At 38.7% G+C, this 21,488-nt stretch overlaps 1 protein-coding gene across 11 annotated transcripts in view; it reads left to right on the top strand.

Moving 5' to 3' along the window:
* CDON (cell adhesion associated, oncogene regulated) overlaps positions 1-21,488 on the top strand; it is a 103,350-nt gene that overhangs the window by 72,828 nt on the left and 9,034 nt on the right. For 8 of the 11 annotated variants that reach the window (XM_082340996.1, XM_082340988.1, XM_082340991.1 and 5 more), the window contains 4 exons: positions 1,656-1,778; positions 4,439-4,660; positions 6,972-7,222; positions 10,079-10,158. In XM_082340996.1, the coding sequence (XP_082197122.1) occupies positions 1,656-1,778; positions 4,439-4,660; positions 6,972-7,222; positions 10,079-10,158 (676 nt within the window). Of the gene's footprint in view, positions 1-1,655; positions 1,779-4,438; positions 4,661-6,971; positions 7,223-10,078; positions 10,159-18,878; positions 18,946-19,038; positions 19,066-19,150; positions 19,447-21,350; positions 21,435-21,488 lie in introns of those variants that run through there. The other 3 variants (XM_082340997.1, XM_082340998.1, XM_082340990.1) reach the window with 3 other exon arrangements.

Below are 21,488 nucleotides of genomic sequence, written 5' to 3'. Positions count from 1 at the left end.
TAATTATTCAAGCGAATGGTGATAGGTGAGTGGAAGGCTGGGAAAGACCTAAAGATACAGAAAAAAGTTGAAGTCTTTTAGAAAAGTTTTTGGAATTTAAAAATAGATCTGGGGGCTTCCCTGGTGGCGCAGTGGTTGAGAATCTGCCTGCCAATGCAGGGGACACGGGTTCGAGCCCTGGTCTGGGAAGATCCCACATGCCGCGGAGCAACTAGGCCCGTGCGCCACAACTACTGAGCCTGCGTGTCTGGAGCCTGTGCTCCGCAACAAGAGAGGCCACGATGGTGAGAGGCCCGCGCACCGCGATGAAGAGTGGCCCCCGCTCGCCACAACTAGAGAAAGCCCTCGCACAGAAACGAAGACCCAACACAGCCAAAAATAAAATAAATAAATTAATTAAAAAAAAAAAAAAAGAGATAAAAATAGATCTGTTCCTGTCTCAAGTAGATTTTGAATCAAGTTTCTTTTAGGGTCCTCTTTACACTTATAAATGGGGCATAGAATTCCTCACTTCTTGAGCTTTTCATAGTCCCTTTATCCTAAAACAAGCAGATTCTCTTCCTTATAAAATATGAACGAGGGGCTTTGTGTTGGTGTCCCGGAAAGGGGTCAAGGTGCTTCTGGGTCAAGGTGTTTTTGTCTGTGCTGAGTTAGAAAGGATCCCAGAGCTATTGGTCCTGTCAGCCAAGTAGATATGACTTGTGTGCGTGGATTGGTTTTGTTTTGTTTTTCTTCCCCTTTAATTGACTCTTAAATCAGTTGGTGGTATAGTTGAGTTTCTAAGAAACAGTGGAAACGGGTTGAATAGGTATTTTCTAAGAAGGATTAAAAGTGCTTGAAGAGTTCATTGAATCTGGCAGAAGTGTCCCTGTTTATTAAAGTTTGTCACAGGTCCACAGAAGTAAAAACGGAGAGTCATTTATACTGGAGTGTTCAGTTTAGAAGTGTTTCTAAATGAAATGCTGGCTGCGCACCATGGATAACAGAATTATTCTGTTAGAGATGCTTGTGTGGTTTGGAGACCCTGGTGCAAAAGGAAAGAAATGGTGGGAGCGGTAGCCAAGAGTTTCCCATAGTACACTTTGCTTTCTGACTGTTCTCGAATTCAGGCATTCATTTATATGTTGGATCATGTTGTGTCTATTACAGTGGGATTGAGAGTTTCGCTGAGGCCTGTCTTGTAAGTGGTCACTTGTTCTGGGTAAGGCACCGTTTTCTGACCTCATACGTGGCGTTGCTTTCTGGTTAGGTGGACAGAGTGATTGACTTGCTGGGCTGAACTAGGTGATCAAAGGACTTGAGGTGGTTTTTTTTTTGTTTTTTGTTTTTTTTACTTATGCATAAAATTAACATGTATTTTATGAAGGACTTACTACTAATTACTTGTAATGACACAAAGTCTGCCCACACACAGGTAGAGCTTTAATTCAGTTTCTCTCTTCTCTTTACCATTTTTTCATACCATGTAGTAGAAATGCTATTTATCTGTTGTGCGTTGCTAAAATATTTATATGAAGTACACTTTTATTGCACAAACTGACTATATATGGTGATGGCGGCTGCTCCAACCTCATTTCAAAATTACTAAGTGATTTTACTGACAGTGTTGTTTAGGTTGTGGGTTGTAAAGCTTATCTTTTATTTTTCCTTTCTAGGTTCAAAGCAGTGGCACATGATAGGCCACCTGCAGCCAGAAACCTCCTATGATATTAAAATGCAATGCTTCAACGAAGGAGGAGAGAGCGAGTTTAGTAACGTGATGATCTGTGAGACGAAAGGTAGGGGAGGGGTCAGAATTAGTGCTTTCTCCCTGGACAGAACTAGAATTCTGAACTCTGGATTATTCCTCCTGACTATCGATATATTTACTAAAGAAACTTTGGACCGTTTTTAAGGTACATCCACTTAGACTGTCCCAACAGTCTAGCCTTCTGTCAGCTAGAGAACTTGCCTTAGGAATAGTTTACATAAGCGTTCATTGTATTCATTAACTTCTGTGTGACTCTGAGTAAGTCATTTCTTTTTTTTTTCCTCCATGAAGGAACAGAAATATTTGCTGACTAATTATCTGAGACTGCTGTGAGAATTAGAATCCTTAAAAAAAAGTATAAGGATTTTTAAGGAAAAGCACTACGTACGTTTAAAATGGTTTCTTGAATGACAGATATGTGTAACACTACCTACTCGTTCAATGAAGTGTAGTAAAGTTCAGAATTAGTCGACAATTCTAAAGTGAAATTCTCAGCTCTGCCTGCATACATAGATTAGCTGTAAAATATTACCATCGTTGAAAACAGAAGGTACCACACTTGAATAATAGAAATAGCCAAAGTAGAAACAGGCTCAGAAAGATTGAATTATAAAGCTAAGACTCGCTTTCCTTGTTTAATTCTGAATCATGTGTCTTCCTGCTGCGAAACCCACATATTAAATTCACATTTAAACATATATACACACAGACCTGTAGACTTACCTTGAATTTCACTTGTTTAGCATATATTTGAGTACCTTTTTGTACTGAACACTGTGATATGTTCATGAGCATTTCTTACTTGCCTCCAGAGTGCTGTGAAACTTGGAGCAAAATTACATAAAAATAAAATTTCTCATCTCTGTTCCCAAGACATTTAAGAGTCTAGCCAGGCAGAACATAAAACACAGACGATAATGTGCTAATTGTGCTGTTTTTGAGTATTATTAATTGACTTTGCTGGGGAATCAAAGGTTCTACCTACAGACTTTCAGATCAGTGAAAAACAAAAAACTTTAAAATGTTAACTGTTCATACGGAATGAGTTTCTAAAATGTGTTACACAGTCCCAGCCTGTTTAAGTAGAACATTTGATGCATGATTTCTCCTTTTAAAGAAATGACTCAAAGTTCTTGCTGTGAACAGCAATTGTCTTATCTTTAGTAATTCAGTAAATATTGGAGGCCACCCTCTTTCCCCCACCCTTAAAGATCATAGACTGTCACGACTTTTCTTTAGTTCTCTGCTTTCTCTTTATGTTTTTCACCTCACATTGCTCATGTCATGCTCCTGGCTGTCTCTTCTTATTGATGTTAATGGGACCGTCTCACTCACCATCCACTGCAAAAGTTTCTAACTTCAGTGAGAGGTTGGCAACTGGTCATCAAGCTTGGTGGAATTTTGAATACATTAAGAGTAAATAAAGAGTGAATAAACCTGACGGACTTCCCTATGAGTAATCATGGTATTTCATGTGCGATCTATAACATCCATTTTTGTCTCAGAAGCTTGTTTGTTGTCTTTGGAATTGTCAGGGACCTTAGAATTGTATAATCCAACATACCACCCAGAGTAGAAATTTCCTATAGAGACTCTCTGCCAGGTATTCTTCCAGCTTTCAGTGATGGAGAGCTCTTTCCTTGGAAAGGCAGCCTCTCGTTGACTGATTTCCAGCCCTGTTCTGCGTAGTTCAAGTGGCTAGGAAATAGAACCCCAATAGAATGTTTGTTGAAGTAGATTTTTTTAAAGACCACTCTGCTCCTGTAAGTTATTAGGAACCATGACAGGAAGTGTACTATAATAACTAATAATAATGACAAAATGGATTGAACACTGCCACGTGCCAGGCTCCACGCTGAGCGCTTTACTCTTCATGACAACCTTATGATGGGGCTGTTATTATTATCTCCATTTTCCACATGCAGAAATTGGTTCATGGAGGTCAAAGTCTTACAGCTAAGGATAAATGATGGGACAGGTTAAAAACCTGGGCAGTCTGGTTCTAAAGATCAGGCCATCAACCACTATGCTCTACTGCTTTTCTATGACATTTAAAGCATCAAGAGCATGTTATTTGGGGACAGAGAAAATGGGGTTTGTGTCCCACCTGTTATTGGCTTTTGTTGTTGCCATTATCCAGAGTACCAGTGAATCAGGTAAAAGCACTGCGTTTATGTGGACTCCAACATTTTTTGGTTTTGGAAGTTTAATATTATGTGTGAGGCTTTTGGAATTGTATATAATTGTTCTAGTCGTCCAGAGTCATGTCTTCTAATATTATTCACATGCGAGAGGCATACAATATCTAATTGTGAGTCTCATTCAGCTCAAAGTATATCAGATCGAAAGGAGTTTTTGTCCCATCTGTAAGTTGAAATAGTTTTATGTCAACTCTTTGGGAGTCTTCTGCAAGTACAATTGAGCAGATAATCATATAGCAGTTTGGCTTAGACCAAGTGCATCTGTGTCTCTGATCTTATAATTTCTCTAGAATTTGTGACCTAAAACCTTGACATTAGATTTTTTAACTTTTGAGCCCTCTTTGTGACTCATTGGTGGTCAGATCATCTCAGTACCAAGCGTAAACAGACTGGCTTGGATTCCTAACCAGACCTCCTTTGGAGAGTAAACCATTTCATAGAGTCTGTCTTCACTCTGACATCATGTTTTCCTGTATATTTCAACTAGTGAAACGGGTTCCTGGAGCTTCTGAGTATCCTGTCAAAGACTTGAGCACCCCTCCAAATCCTTCGGGGAGTGGAGGAAATGCTGGGCCCGCAACCAGTCCCGCCAGAAGCAGTGACATGCTGTATCTGATCGTTGGCTGCGTTCTGGGTGTAATGGTGCTCATCCTCATGGCTTTCATTGCCATGTGCCTGTGGAAGAACCGCCAGCAGAATCCCATACAGAGTAAGTCATCCATCAGTGTCTCCTCCTCTTTTTCTAAAGATAAGTAGAAAAAGATTGTCAGAATAAATATTGCTTTCTAACATGTTCACGTATGAGTGTCGTGGTATAAAACACATTCGATACTCTTCATTCAGCAGAGGTGACTTTAAAACAGTTCTAGCTGTAAGCCAAAGTAAGTGGAGCATCAAATTAAATTGCCCAGGAGAAATAAACAACAAAGCCCAAACTAAGCAGGTCTCTAAGTAAATAGCTGACTTAGTGCTGGGAAACTCTGGCTCTGTCGGACCACCAAAGAGGATGAGGACTTGAAGCATGAGCTTTGGAACTGCTGCAGGAGCCCCTTCACACGGGTCCAGATCTTGTCAGCGAGGAATGGAAAAGGCATGATGGAAAGGAGGGTGGTGAAGACTTTTCTAAGTGACTGTCCCGGGATGACACAGATGAAGATACCACAGTCCTGATTCGGTACTTAATGTACTAAAACCTCTGCAGAGTGACGTCCCCACCCCCAAATGTGTCCAGTAGTAGGAGTGTCTGAGCTGTCAGTGATGGTGCTGTAGTAAAACAAGTAACCTTAGAACACTCTTCCCTTTTCTTTCCCCATTTTTTTAAAAATTAATTTATTTATTTATATATTTTTTGGCTGTGTTGGGTCTTCGTTTCTGTGCGAGGGCTTTCTCTAGTTGCGGCAAGCGGGGACCACTCTTCATCGCGGTGCGCGGGCCTCTCACTGTCGCGGCCTCTTGTTGCGGAGCACAGGCTCCAGACGCGCAGGCTCAGTAGTTGTGGCTCACGGGCCTAGTCGCTCCGCGGCATGTGGGATCTTCCCAGACCAGGGCTCGAACCCCTGTCGCCTGCATTGGCAGGCAGATTCTCAACCACTGCGCCACCAGGGAAGCCCTCTTTCCCCATTTTTTTTCCCCTCACGTTCCTACCATTCCTCTTCCCTCAGCTATCATAAAAGAGGACAATCAGATCAATCAGAGTCTTTAGTCTCTGCTGGGAGGAGGTATTTTGGTTTCCTCTTTGGCCCCAGGAGAAAGGGATGAGACAAAAGCAGAGGAAGACCCCAGCAGTAACAGGGACTCGAGCAGCTCTTAGCCGGTTCCTGCCCGTGGTCCCTTTTTGGGGGGGGGGGGGGAGAAAGTGATGTATTTTTATTGCCTTGTCGCCTTCCAGGAGATAGGCAGGGAGAGAAATGGTGGTGGTACCAGGCTGAAAGAGCGGGCCATCCCTTGATTGGGTCTTTTTCTAAATGGTTTTAACGTCATTGACTTTGAGTGTGTGAGAGTGCGCTGAACCATTAAAGGAAGAGTATTGATCTGGTTGTCTGAGCAAGATTAATCTGGCTAAAGTCATTTTCCTTTGTGACTTGATAACATGTTGAAAGACGGGAATTTATGATGGTGATGTTCATTCCGTCGTTCATTCAAAAGGTACTCGTTGACTCTCTCCTGTGTGCTCCGCACTGTGGTGGACAGCGCAGGTATAATGCCCTCTCCTTATAGTTTAGTGGAGAAGAGAAGCAGGTATACTGGTAATAACACACCTGTGCTAATAACACACCTGTCATAGGAAGAGGAACACCTAGTCCAGTCTTGGCGCCTCCAATACCTGTGAAGAATCGATCGAAACTCTGACAACAAATCCTGTGCAGTTTAGATAATAGATTTTCTAAAGGACATTTCACTTTTTCTAAATATATTTGGTAGATGTGCCTCTGGGAATCAGATATTTGAGGCAGTTGTTGAAATGCTTTTAATATAAGGAAAGGGAATAATTAGCCTTTTGCCTTTGGTGCCTCAAAACTTCCAACTTGGCTGTAATAACCAAAGAACTATATGAATAGTGAATGTTTCCACAACCCCATCCTTTTACTTAAAAGTGGTGTTTATTGCTTTTTGAAATATCCTACCTAAAGTTATCCTGTTGTTGTACAATTTCTTTCAGCACTCTGAAGCACAGGGGAATTTAAACACCTTTTCGTAGTGTTGCCGGTACTTTGATGGTTTCAGCTTGCATAGTTTATTAATTCTCTTTTGAGTAATTTCTCTCTGGTTCATTTCTCCTCCCATTAAAAGAATCATAACTAACTTACAGTTCCTGGCTGACTCCACACTGTAAAGGAAATAACCGCAATAATTTTGTTAAAGCATATCTCACAGGGAGGCTTTAAGTGAACACTTTTTTAGAGTATTTTATTTTAGTATAGTTATAGTTTATTAAGGGTTTAATTAATAAAACTTCCTAAGCAAGAAGAATTGTCCTTTTCAGTATCTTACCTTTTCTTTTTGTTGTTCTCTCTCAACAGAATATGACCCACCAGGCTATCTCTACCAAGGGTCAGATGTTACCGGGCAGATGGTGGAATACACCACTCTGCCTGGCACAAACCGAATAAACAGAAATGTGCATGGAAGCTTCAGCAATGGCTGCTCCCATCTCCACCATAAGCTCCCCAATGGAGTCAGCGGGAGCTTAAGTGGAGGACTCTACTCTGGGCGCACGAGCTCTCTAACCAGGACACGTGTGGATTTGGAACATCCGCGTCATCTAGTGAATGTAAGAGACCCAGTTATAAATAAAAGCGCCCCTGTGCCCCACGGTGCCAGGATACAAGAACAGGGCCGGCACGCGTGGTTTTTCCCAATATAGAAACCTCACAGGTTCACTGGAGTGGACGTAGCATGTATCACCGGCAGCCCCTTGATCCAGAGTCATGTTTGGAAGCTTTCTATTATCAGGCACTAGTTATATTAATCAATCTGATTTATATTTTTAAATTATTTAGCACTGGAAGTACAGGACCAGTAACAAACAGACTGGAAGTTATTCTTGCGATGAAGCGGAAATACCACTGAGCGTGGACCAAACCAAATACTTTAAATTTGATTTATTTAGAGCAAACTCTGAAAGCTCATATGCTTAGATGAGTCAGGCAGATCTTGAAACTGAGTGAAGCAAGTTGGGGACGGGACGGAAGCGGTGGAGGCGTGGGAGAGTCGTGCACTGTCTTAAAGCAGCAGCCCCGGTTCAGCGCCCATCGTTTGTATGCAGAGCTGAGGGCCGCGTGGGGCCTGGTCTTCTGATTTTTCACAACATCCGTAAATCTAGGTGAAATCACCAGATTTTTTTACACGTTGGCAACTAATTCTAGTTGTAGAAAGCATTGCATGGGCCACGCACAGCATGTCTGCAGGCCACCAGATTGTCACTTCTGACCTCCTGTGAGGTTTTTTTGATTTGTTTTGCCCCATGTGTGTTTCTGTGGTTGCCGGTTCTGTGTGTTTCTGTGGTTTATGTTTTACAATATTAGTATTCTCTAGCCACAAGGAGTGATAAACCTTTAAAACTACTTTATTTCAGGGCTAACCAGCTGATATAGTTTAATTTTTGAAATGAGAGTAGAATGACTGGCGTATTTTAGATTTGTGCTGGTGAAAGAGATTCTCTGCACTAGGCAGTTTGATTTATTACATTGTTTGGATATGCATCCACATTATTTTTCAATCAGATAGATAATATGTTTAGCTGGTCAATTAAGCACTCATTTATGTTTTGGTCATTGTTTACAGATATATTTGCCCATAACCCACAATGTGCTAAAGTTTGGAGAAGTTAAGAGATTTTTTTTTTTTTATCTTCAACAGTAGTAAAGGTTTATTAAAATATTACATTTGGAGAACAAAACTATAATATATTGGGATGAGAAAGGACTTAATAAGCTTGAAACAAAAGGAAGAAGTTACAAAGAAATGGTTTAATTAAAAAATTTTTCTCATTAAAATAAATATTTGGAAAAAATGTAAAAAAAAAAACAAAAAAAACTATAATATATATTTGTATCTTAAAGCTAGAAATCTAATGGCTTTCCTGTGACCTAGCTTTAGTATGTCATAGAAAAAATATTTAATTTGCTTTAGTGCATCTCATTACCAAACGAGAATAATGATTTCATTATTTTGTGTGGAAAGACATGGCTTATATTCAGACTTTCTAAACTTTTTTTGTCACCATTCCTAGTCCAAACTACTAACATTGTCCAAGAAACTGAAGGAGAGAGCATGACGGTTTGAACAGCACATGCTGTTTCCATAAGAAGAAAAAATAGCTCTGATGCTTGCTTTAGTATTTGAACACAGTACTTTGTGTTTTTTGAACAATGAGTTGCTATTTAAATAAGAGTTGCCGCATTAAGTGTACAATTTTAGAGGTTATCCTCTGTGATCTTAACTCATTCATTTTCTTACTCTTCTCTTCTGGGAAGGTGGAAATAGGGACATATTTTAAATGCTGTTGATCATAAAAATGATGGAATTAACTGTAATCCATTTAGTGATTCAAATAAATGCATCATTCTATAGGTTGTTAACTTCATTTTTTTTGGAAGCTTTGGAGTTTATCCTCATGGACTGAATGTAGCATAGGAATATTCTTTCTCTCAAAGTTTTCTTAAAAATTCCTATTGCTAGTTGGCTCAGGAATGTTGAGAGAAATTTTCAGTACTTTTGGTTTGCTTTGATTCTGGCTGTTGTTATGAGATGAATGGAAGTGGAAAGTGTTCTGGGGAAAACGATTGCTGAACTTTTCCTGACCTTGAAGGCCTGTTCTGAGTTTGGGTGCAACGTAACAGCCTCCCTCACCCTTATCAAATTCAGTTCTGCTGTTTTGCTTTTGAAAGCAGAATTTTGACTCTGACCAAAAGGCTGGTTCAAGCCTCAACTTCAGTTTTGAAGAGCTCTTGCCATCGTATATGTCAAGTGAACATTTTACAATGAGGTATGTGTTAATCTGGGCATTTTTCTTAATTGCTGGGCGGTTTCCGCCAAAAGCAACAGCAAAATATTAATACTCCGCTCCAAGTCATCGCTGGCTGAGAATCTGCTCCATCTGGAAAAATATAACATGTTCTAAGACTTCGTCTAGTCAAGTGAACAGACCTAATCGAAATAATTACAGGAAAATGAAGATGGGTTTATCTTGTGACATCATTCAAACAGATTTCCACCCTGTTTCTGCAACTGGCATCCCATAACATTTTTCCATGACTGCTAGGAAGGTAAAAATGAATAGGAGGTTATAACGTATAGTATATTTTGGGTCCATTAGATTTGAAACACTGAAGGAAAGTGACTAAACTTCTCCCTTCATTTATTTGCCTCTTTCCAGTACAAACATACATGCAGAAAACGTAAGAGTTAAGTTTTTGGAGAACACTTATAATATTGTGCAGAACTCATTTGTGGATACAAGTAAATAGTGATAAACATAACAGGGCTCAGGGAGATGGTTAAAATATACCACGTAGCCATTTATTGTTGGTGCGGCTTTTACATTTGAGGTGTTGTGGTCACTAGTCTATGGCACCTTCAGCACTCTTTCTTTTTCTCTTTTTCCCTGTACTTGCTTCCTGATAAGGGTGGTGGCCTGTACACGGCAGTACCTCAGACTGACCCGATGGAGTGCATTAGTTGTCGAAATTGTCGGAACAACAATAGGTATGTTGCTGTGTGTTTGCACAGGTGGTTGTGAATAGGTACGTGACTCCCTTTGTTATTCTCCCTTCAGCAAAGGAAGTTCTTAAAATTTTACCTAAGTCATAAAATCTCAGAATGTGGAGTCTTAAGTTTAAGGCTGTTACTCAGTTTTTGCCCCAGCTTTACAATTTTTACCTTTCTGTGCTTTGGTTTCTTTAGATATATTGACAATATTGATGACTTTATTTCTCACTGAGATACTTTTAAGAGGTTTGATGTTTTTGAAATCTTTAAATTAGTGTCATTCTCTGCATACAGACTTTAGCTTTTCTCACCTGTTCTATTTTCAGTAGAGTTCTTTTCTATGGTATGTGATATTTTCTACTCTATATTCTGGATGAGAGCATGTTTGAATGTTAGGGGAAAAACCCTGTGTGTATGGTAATGTTTTTTCATAGTAACATTACTGAAATTTTCGTATCAGATTATTCAATTTTTAAAAAATTCTTAAAACCTTAAGATAATTAAGTAGCATAATCTTGCTTTCTTTTAATTTCTGTTTTTTTAAATTAAGAGTTATATGTACTCACAATACTTCAGACAAGATAGAAATATGTAGAGTGAAATGTACATTTAAATTTTGACAGAATATTCAGAAAGCTTTCATGCTAGTTCTCTATGTATTAATCCCAAAGGATCATCAAATATTTTGTTGTACTGATGTTGCATCTGTCAGAAATCTCAGTTCTTTCTCTTACATAATGATGGTGTTTGATTACATGGTGTAAGAAGTCCTTCCCTCTAAAGCTCTGCAACTTAAAATTCATATTATAGTTAGTACATAAAATACCTGGAGTATGGACTGGAGTTTGGTTATTTCATTACTGAAATGGGATTTGACCCATATTTTTCAAATGAATTATGAAGTTAGCAGTTGCATCTGGGAGTTATCAAAACCAGAACTTGAAGAAGGATCTGGTCAACCATTGAATTAAAAGTACATTGTTTCATCATGTGTTTTGAGAGTTGCAGAGCAAAAGCAATAAAGCTTTCTGGAGATTTTTTTTTTTTTAATCATGTACTTAACCCATCTTAGGGTTTCTATATTAGCAAGAGCCATCTGCCTGTTTTGTGTACTAAGATTTGCTTGTTACACTTTAAAATTCTGTATGACCCTAGCTAAATTTTAAGATGCTCGTAACAGTGAAGCTACAGTTTTGTCCTGAGCTTGTCAAAGGCTTTATCACAACTTGTTAGGAGCATGCTAAAGAACTGGTAAAGATGGTTCATACGCCTGGTAAGTAATCAGATGGACTTAATTAAAACACATCCTTTGTGGTTCCTGTGGCCATCAGCAAATGTGATTCAACCCAGACGTTAGAATGATGGAATGAGCGGGCCTCAGGTCTAAGAATAAGTAAACATAGGCTTTGCCACTGCTTAAATCTATGATCTTGGGAAAGTTATGTAATCTCTCTGAGGCTATTCCTTATCTGAGAAATGGAGAATTGTCCTAGATAGTGTAAAATTGCTCCCAACATACTCTGATTATAGATTTTGGTAATTTGCTGCTCGTCATCTTTATAATGAGGTATCATATCCTAGTACCAAAAATACATCCCATTTCCTTAAAAGAATTTGAATGACTTCTACCATCTTGCATTCATGGCCATTTTTGTATGTGTGAGCGTGTGTGTATGTGGCATTTGGGGGTTTTATTTTACATGTTTTTTTCCTTTAAGACAGTGGACAATTATATTTCTATTGGTTTTCAAGTTAATGGCCTCTTGCATTTCGTGTTTGGGGGTTTTGTCTGGGAGCCTAGGTGAATTCTCTGCAGCCTGAGAAAGCCAGCTTCTCTTTCTCCCTGGCCTAAATCTTCTTCCTACCTCAGAGTCTACCTGTTTAGGGCAAACCTTCGCTTCCCTGCCTCGCCTCCGAGTTTAGCCAAGTGGCTCATCTGGCTTCCAAGAGCGCTTATGTGGTTTTGACACAGATGAACATCAATAAGTACCTATCTTCAACTCTGCCAAATTGAAATCATTAAATCTAAAGCGTCTAACTCCTTTAACGTTGTAACTGAAAACCGGTATCCCCTCTCAAGATCCCCAAGATGGCAAAATTTGTAATAAGCTTCTAATACTTAGAGGCAGGTGATATATCATGTACTCCCCAAATATGCACAATTTTCGTCAATTTACACTTTTAGAATGTCGACATTATCGCTAAGACTACATTTGCGTTTCCTAATGCCAACCGAAAAGAGTGTGTACACAAAAAGAGGTATAATTTCAGTTAAGACATATGAGGGCTATCCTGGGGATATTTCAGAATTTTTCGCTCTTCAGTCAAAAGAAACATTTACTGGGCACTAGCCACTGGAATAGGTTCTGAGGTGTTTCCAGGCAGAAGGAATCACGAGTCATGGAAGGAGAAAGGATAATGCTTACAGGAGGGTAAATAGTCCAGTTCAGTGGTTATCAAACTTCAGCACACACTAGAACTGACTTGGAGCATTTGTAAAAACACAAATCACGAGGCTCTACTTCTAGAGTTTGTGATTCAGTAGGTCTCGGGGACTGAGAATTTGCCTTTCTGATGAGTTCTGGGGCTACTGATGCTGCCGGTCCTGGGACCGTGCTTTGAGAAACACTGACATAATTTAGCTGGAGAAATGCAAATAGCGGGTAGCAGGATATAAAACTGGAAAACCAGTCTGAGTTTATATCATGGATGACCCTTACTGTCAGGGTTTAGTAGTTTATTTAATCAACATTTATTGAGTGCCCACCATGTCCTAGGTACTGGCCCAAGCCCTCCCTCCAGAGAGCCAACATAATAATAATAGTGATTCACAGCCAGAGCTTGAAGTATAGTGAGTAGAGTTTGAAGAAGCACATTGAATCTTGTAGTTTTCTATTTAAGGAATAGAAAAAAATCCCTATTGTTTCTGTAATATACAATACAGGAGGGATGTGAGATTTTTACATTAATCAAGAAGGGGGATATGGGTTAAGTGTTGAGAAACACCGGGCTTAGTGGCACAATGATTCTTTTGAAGATTTTTAAGAAAGGGAGCCATCTCTGCAAGATGTGTATAATAAGCTGGTTAATAGTAGTAGTCAGTACACTGGTAGGATTGGAGGGAGGAGACCAGTGTGACTACTTGTGTAATGAAGGCCTTAGCTTCACGCAAGGAATGGGGGTGGAAAGGAAGAGAAAAGTGAGATTCTAGAGCTGGAATCTTTAGGACTTAGCCATTGACTGATTGGGATCTGGGAAAAAATGGGAGGTTCAAATGAATAGAAAGTTTCAAACACGAATGACCTGGTAGTTGCCATGGTGATAGCCATAGAAATAAGAAACTTAATAAAGTGATATATGGAGGAAAGGTGATGAATTTGGTTTGGGGCTTTTAGAGTTTCAACTGCCAGTTGGGTATCTAAGTCAAGGAGACAGGAAAATGCTGGTCTTGGGTTCAGGGGTTAGATTGGGACAATGATCTGTATATTTCAGAGTCATTTGTATCAAAGTGATAGAATTTAAGAATAGGTGGGATCACCAATGGAGACAATAACCTTGGCAGTTTGATTATTTTTATATATTTATTTAAGGTATTTGTTTGCTTTATTTCTTAAGTTGTTTTTTTTTTTTAAGCTTTTTGATGTGGACCATTTTTAAGTCTTTATTGAATTTGTTACAATATTGCTTCTGTTTTATGTTTTGGTTTTTTTTGGCCCTGAGGCATGTGGGATCTTAGCTCCCCGACCAGGGATTGAACCCACACCCCCGGCATTGGAAGGCGAAGTCTTAACCACTACACGACCAGGGAAGTCCCTATTTCTTAAGTATTTAAAGTGATTAGACATCTGTTTTATAATCCTCTCTTTTATTATTTTTTGCTTATTGCCTTGATATATCTTCAAAGAGATGAGGAAAGGGGTGTGAAAATCAGGAGAGTGAAAGGGAAAGAGGATTCATTCATTCATTTATTCATTCACTGGACATTTGTTGAAGGTCTACAGTGGGCCAAGCACCAAGATAGGTCCTGAGGCTACAGTTGTGAGCAAAACAGGCATTGTCCCTGCCTTCACTGAGCTTAGAGTTTGATGGGGAGACATATCTTTTTAAAAAATGACATAATAATCATAAAAATGAATATATAATTAAAACTGGATGCTTTAAAGACAAAGTAAAGAATGTAGTAGAAAGGAAAGACTTCCCTAAGCAAGTGACATTTAGCTCTGAAGAATTTGTAAAACTAGGTAAGAGAGAATGGGGATAGGTTTAAAGCTTTCCAGGCAAAGGCAAGGTACCATTTATGCAAAATCTTTAAAGTAGAATGCCGGAATCCTCACAGAACTTAAAGAAGGCTAATGTGGCAGGAACCTAGTAAGCAAAAGGGTCAGAGGTAGAAGATGAGTGAAATCAGATGGTACGGAGCCATGGCGAGTCAGTGAAAGATTTTAAGTAAATGAACACTGTGATAGAGCACTCCAGAGGATAGTGTTTGGAGAATCCATTGGATGGCACAGGAAGGGATACAGGGGACCAGTTGGATGGCTGTGGCAGTAGTCCAGACGAGAAATAGTGCAGTAAGATAGCTACAGTAGATACAGAGAGAAGTATGTGGGTTGGAGAGATTTAGGAGGTGCAGTTTTTAAAAAAGACATGAGTAATTGTGTGAGGAGGCAGCAGAGGGGGAGGTGTCAAGGATGGTGTCCAGGTAATTGGATGCCGTCACTGAACGAGGAAACACTGCAGGAAAGAGCTTATACCTGTCTACCCCTCACACACCTGGGAATCATCCCCTTAGACCCCAGGGGTGCCTCATCAAACTCACCTTGACCCAGGGCAGCTGTCTTAGTCTACAGGTGCCTGAGAACTGACGAAGGCCTTTCCACGTGGAATCTTGCCTGCACTGTGTCCTGCCACCCCAGTTTGTTTTTTTCTGCCTTCTTAGGTTTAAACTTGAATGTATTTCTTAGAGTGGTCTTTTAAGAAGCAAGTCATTTCCAACCTGAGGCGACTTTTATCATTCTTCTATTTTAGTCATAGAAAAGTTTGCTTTTCTTGTCTAAACTGGCACATTGACATGCAGATTTTTTTTTTTTCATTGCCAACCTTAGGTCCCTTTTACCATCCTTCTATTTTAGTCATAGAAAAGTTTGCTTTTCTTGTCTAAACTGGCACATTGACATGCAGATTTTTTTTTTTCATTGCCAACCTTAGGTCCCTTTTACCATCCTTCTATTTTAGTCATAGAAAAGTTTGCTTTTCTTGTCTAAACTGGCACATTGACATGCAGATTTTTTTTTTTTCATTGCCAACCTTAGGTCCCTTTTATCATCCTTCTATTTTAGTCATAGAAAAGTTTGCTTTTCTTGTCTAAACTGGCATATTGACATGCAGATTTGACAACAGATAAGAGGGGCATGTGCACTCCAGCAATCTGTGGAGTTTTATTTGCTTCTAGGGCTCTTGTGGCATTTGTAGAAGACTGCCTGCCTCACTGGGCTCAATCCATGTGAGCTTCTCAGGTTTGAGAGTAGCATGTAATAGCTCCCTCTGAACAGCTGGAAAGAAGCATATTTAATGAGGCTTTTCAGGGAGCTAGCCCCCTACACAAAAGACTCAACTGAGAGTCTTGTGCAATTTGGGCACTGCAAGAGTTAAACAGATTTTAATCAAATAAATCAATAGCTTTCTACCCACCTCCTCTCCTCAATTCAAAAAGCAGTAGTGCAGTTCTGGATATGTAATCAAATGGGGTTTGTCAGTTGCTTGGCTAGTTTAATGGGAAGGGATTGACATTAAATCTGGTCTGTTTACCATCAGTCTTGATAATTTGTAAGAGAGTAGAGAGGACACTGATGAAATTCACAGATGAACAAACTGAGAGGTCCCATCAGGAGGGAACAAAAAAACTAACTTTAAGGGTCCTAGAGAGATTGGAAATGGGCAGGAAGTAGCCAAGTAAAAATCAGCTTGGAAAAATGTATATAATCCATCTGGGAAAAAAAGTACTATCTATACCTGGCTGTTGGTCAAGAGGAGAAATAAAGCTATTCGGAATAGTGCTTTAGAACACATAGATATTATAAATGACTTCCGAGTTTTTACATAATGATCACCTTAAAAGTCTTTGTATTGTTGGGTTTGGGGGTGCTCTTTCGCCAACTTGAAACTTTCCACTGCTGTCAGATATACTCAAGTAAAAATAGTGTCTAGAGATGAATATGAAAACATTTCATTATAGTAGTAGTTCTTTCAGACCTAGAGTTTGGTCTACCCAGTTGGTTTGTTAAGTATGAAAACAACTGCTTATCCAGGACACCTAGACTCTTCCCTGCAGCAGGTTAATTTGTTATGACTAAACCATCTATCCCTGTCTACTCAGCTACTTCAGAACTAGCCATAAAACCAAAGGAAGGAAACACGACAAAGCCTAAGATTTGGATTCTCTTCCATCTATGGTAATCAGCCTGATTCCCTAAGAAAAATATTGAAAGAACTATGTCTGATTTATTTAATTGATCAGTACCTTCCTTTTGAGTTACATATCTCCTACTTTTGATGTGGAGACCCAATCCTGTTGTCAGGGAGTCACGTGGTTAGACTAGTACTTTTGGTCTTTTATTTGTAGGATTTTGTGTGTGTGTGTGTGTGTGTGTGTGTGTGTGTGTGTGTGAACTTGTCATGTTCAGTAATACACTCAGTCATTTATAGTCACCCAACATGTTGTTGGGTGACAGTCACCAAGAAACTAATTCCCAAAAGGAAATTCCCACTGCAAGGCTTGGGTCACTGCAGCATCCAACAGAGAGTGTACGGTGAGAATGGAGAAACTTTATGGGCCCTGGAGGAATGTCATCAGGGTTCTGTTGCACAGTTACTGATGACTTCCCCAAAATAAGGGCTAAGTCAGCAAAATGACAGACACAGGGGCAAGAGGAAACAGCAGGGGTGAGCTGAATATTAAAACAAACCACCACCAAGATGAAACCGTTTCAGGAGATGTTCATGAAGCACGTTCATGAAAATAAGTATCACACATTCAAGAGGTTCATGGGTAGTTAGTCCCTGCCCTCCAGGGATAATCAAAAGAGGAAACTTAAGGCAAAATGTATATAATTATCTAATCAGAGTTATTCTGCACATAATCATGCCTAACAAATATTCAGCTGTGTAATCAGAAATGGGATACTTCTCTGCAAAATATTTTGGAGGTGCTATGTAGTTTTACTGGAATGTCCAAAATATGTTTAGTCAAATACTAAAGCAATGTATTCTTTCAAGAACAATTCTATGCTGCTATTCCAATTTCTTATTTCCTAGTCTGTGCTATTCAGATTGTTGGTGAAAGAATATTTTATTTTTATGACTCTATAATAGTCATTCTCCTATCTTACAGCTTGGTCAGACAGGCCTCTCCTGTTTACTAAAAGATGTCTTAGTAATAAACTAACAGGTCCCAGACTACCTGAATTCTTGCAAAACAGCACAGATTTCTGTATGTGGCAAGATGCACAGAGTTCTATTTACTCAATGTTTTAAAATTAGGAAAAGTCGTTTCATTGAGCCAGAGACAACTCAGTGAAAACTTTCACCCCACATTAAGCCAATAATAACTGCAGTTGAAAGATTGTTTGAGAAGTCTAAGATAATAAAATTACAAGCTCTTTGTATCATGTAAACTGTAAGATGTGCATTATAAAAGCATCTTAATGAATGTGATACATTTGCAGACACAGACATTTGCCCTTTTCTCTCTCACTTGTTATAGATTTGGGTCTCTTACATTTACGTATATACAGGTATTATTTTTGTGATTATCTGATTGCTTTAGAAACTTTAGGGACTTCCCTGGCAGTCCAGTGGTTAAGACTCTGTGCTTCCACTGCAGGGGGCATGGGTTCGATCCCTGGTCAGGGAATTAAGATCCCGCATGCCACGCAGCAAGGCAAAAATAAATAAATAAATAAAGCCACAGTTTTTTTTAAAAAAAGAAATTTTAATTAAAGCGTTATCAGTAAAAGAATTGTTTCACATGTTATATGCCTAATTATATTCAGAACAGGTATTATATTCCTTTTTTATCGACTATGTCCTCTGTGCTTATATCTTAGCATGTAGCCCCCAAGTTGAAGCCATTTTTATGTCAACACATGTAGACATCCAGAAATGAACTAAAAGTAAGGTGACTGAATTTTTTATATTTGGTTATCTATGTGGTTAATTACCGACGATTGTGAGTTAGGGTTCGGCGTACTAGAAAATTTTAGATCAGTTTGGTTTATCATGTTGAAATTTGGGTTATAATCACGTTAACAGTCTAACTCAAATGACGATGTTACTACCAGCACCACCCTGTTAATTGAGAGTCACAGTTCGGAATAAAAGTATGCACTGCTGTGATTTTCTGTATCATTTACCTGAAAAATAGCTGCTAAAGAATATGTAATAGGAAATTGCACTTTTCTCTTGCTAAATATCTGTAATTTCTTTTAAAACATATGTATATTCTGCTTGTTAAGTCCCAGCACATAAAGCCAGGTGACAGTATCAGCTCTTTAATTACCATCCATTGTAGTTGGCCCTGGCTCTTCTGTCCTGACCATCCCTCGGTCCTGTCCCATCCATGTAGTTCACCTTCTTTCTCACGAAAGTGCTCTACACTCAAACTGTAAGACTGCCCTTAGATTTCCTTTAAAAATCTTGTCCTTTGCTTTAAATTAAAGAAATGAGAAGGACAGAAAAGAAACTAAAAGGAACAAAACAACAGAAGAATTTAAGGCATCTTATCTGGTGAGTCTTCATTATTTTATGTCAGCATTATGAAATTAAATTCATATTAGATCTATATAAGCCAATTATTAACTTATAATATCTTGTGTTTAGGGAACTGCCCTGGTGTTTCAAATTCTGGCAAGTATATTTTTTTCCTACACCTTAACTTTACTTCTTTAAATGAAAACTTCTCTTTCTGACCTGATCCTCTTTTGTCTTTCAGGTTTCTAGCACCTTTGTATTACTTCCAGATTCCTGCAGAGAAATGGAGCATCATCAAGCCAGAAGCTCACTTAGTTTGTTTTACATCATGATTGGGGATTTCATTAAGTGCCTGACTGTGCTCCATTGTCTCACTAAGAGCTTTCTCTGCCACCTAGGACAGGCATTGCCCGTCCTCCAGAAGACTGAATTTTAAGTCAGAGAACTTTGAAGCCAAGAGGTAGAAGAAAAACCGAACAACAGAGCTAGTATTGAACAAGGACAGAGATAACTACTATTGTACAAAAATCTTAAGGGGTAAGTGTGTGGTTCATTCTCACTTTATTTTTTTGGCCGTGCCGAGCGGCATGCAGGATCTTAGTTCCCTGACCAGGGATCGAACCTGTGTCCCCTGCAGTGGAAGCATGAAGTCTTAACCATTGGACCGCCAGGGAAGTCCCGTGGTTCATTCTCACTTTAATCTACGTGTATTATCTTAGTTTTAGGTATGGTCTGTTATAAGGTATCTTGACCAATTAGTTTAATTGTTGCTCCTTGATAATAAATTTACTTGCTTACAGAAAAGGTTATTTAAAAAGTCTGATGTTCTAATGTTTATTATTTATTTAGTCACCATTTTTGAGATCATACGATGTGCCATTTACTGTGTGCTTGGTGCTGGACATTATGATCTTAATTAGAGTCTAACATGCATTAGTACTTTTATTACTTCCTAGACAATAAAATACTTTAGAACATTTTAACTCCAGTTCCTTCCCCAGTGTTTTGTTATTTTTGTCGTGTGGTTTAATTCTATAAATATTTAAAATCCTTTAAGACAATACAGTTACTGTTTTTTGCAGTCGATATTTAGTCACAATTCCCAACATTACCTTTGTTGCTATTCATCCCTTCTTTTTTTTTTTTAACCAGTTTTTATTGGAGTATAGTTGATTTACAATGTTGTATTAGTTTCAGGTGTACAGCAAAGTGAATCAGTTATACATGTACATATAACCACTCTTTTTTAGATTCTTTTCTCATACAGGTCATAACAGAGTATTGAGTAGAGTTCCCCGTGCTATACAGTAGGTTCTTATTAATTATCTATTTTATATAGTGTAGTGTATATATTTCAGTCCCAATCTCCCAATTTATCCCAAACCCCTTCCCCCCTTGGTAACCATAAGTTTGTCTTCTACATCTGTGACTCTATTTCTGTTTTGTAAATAAGTTCATTTGTACCATTTTTTTAGATTCCATATATAAGCAATGTCATATGATATTTGTCTTTCTCTGTCTGACTTACTTCACTCAATATGATGATCTCTAGGTCCATCTATGTCACTACAAATGGCATTATTTCATTCTTCTTTTATGGCTGAGTAATATTCCATTGTATATATGTACCACATCTTCTGTATCCATTCATCTGTCGATGGACATTTAGGTTGCTTCCATGTCCTGAAAATTGTACGTAGTGCTGCAGTAAACACTGAGGTGCATGTGTCTTTTTGAATTATGGTTTTCTCCAGGTATATGGCCAGGAGTGGGATTGCTGGATCATATGGTAGCTCTATTTTTGGTTTTTTAAGGAACCTCCATACTGTTCTCCACAGTGGCTGCACCAATTTACATTCCCACCAACAGTGTAGGAGGGTTCCCTTTTCTCCACACCCTCTCCCTCGTTTATTGTTTGTAGATTTTTCTGTATTTCTTCCTGTTGTCTGCTGGTACTCATTTTCCCTCAACTTGAAGAATTCCCTATAGTATTTCTTGTAGTACAGGTCTGAGGGTTACATATTCTCCCAGGTTTTTTGTCTGGAAATGTCTTCAATTCATTTTCCTTTTCAAAGGGTATTTATTACTGTTCATTAAATTCTAGGTTGGCAGTTACTTTCTTTTTGTGCTTTAACAATGTCATTCCATTATTTTGTTGCTTCTATTGTTTCTGTTGAAGAATCATCTATACAGCTGTTTTTCCCTTTCAAGGTGATAATGTCTTTTTCTTCTGGCTGCTTTTATGATTTTCACTTTGTATTTTTGCTTCCAGCAGTTTAATTATTCACATTTGAAAGTATAATTTTCTTTGTATTTATTCTGCTCAGGGTTCATAGAACTTCTTAAATCTGTGGCTTGAACTTTCATCAGTTTTAGAAAATTCTTAGCCTTTATCTCTCCAGATATAGCTTTTATCCCATTCTCTCTTTTCTGTCCTTCAGAGAGATTCCAACTTTACAGGCATACCTTGGAGATATCGAGGGTTTGGTTCCAGACCACTGCAATAAATTGAATATTGCAATAAAGTGAGTCACATGAATTTTTTGCTTATGTCCAAAAAAATGTACATACCTTAATTT

The sequence above is a fragment of the Balaenoptera borealis genome, assembly GCF_965194805.1.
Source record: "Balaenoptera borealis genome assembly, chromosome: 11".
Lineage (NCBI taxonomy): Eukaryota > Metazoa > Chordata > Mammalia > Artiodactyla > Balaenopteridae > Balaenoptera > Balaenoptera borealis.
This window is presented reverse-complemented; position numbering and strand designations above follow the sequence as displayed.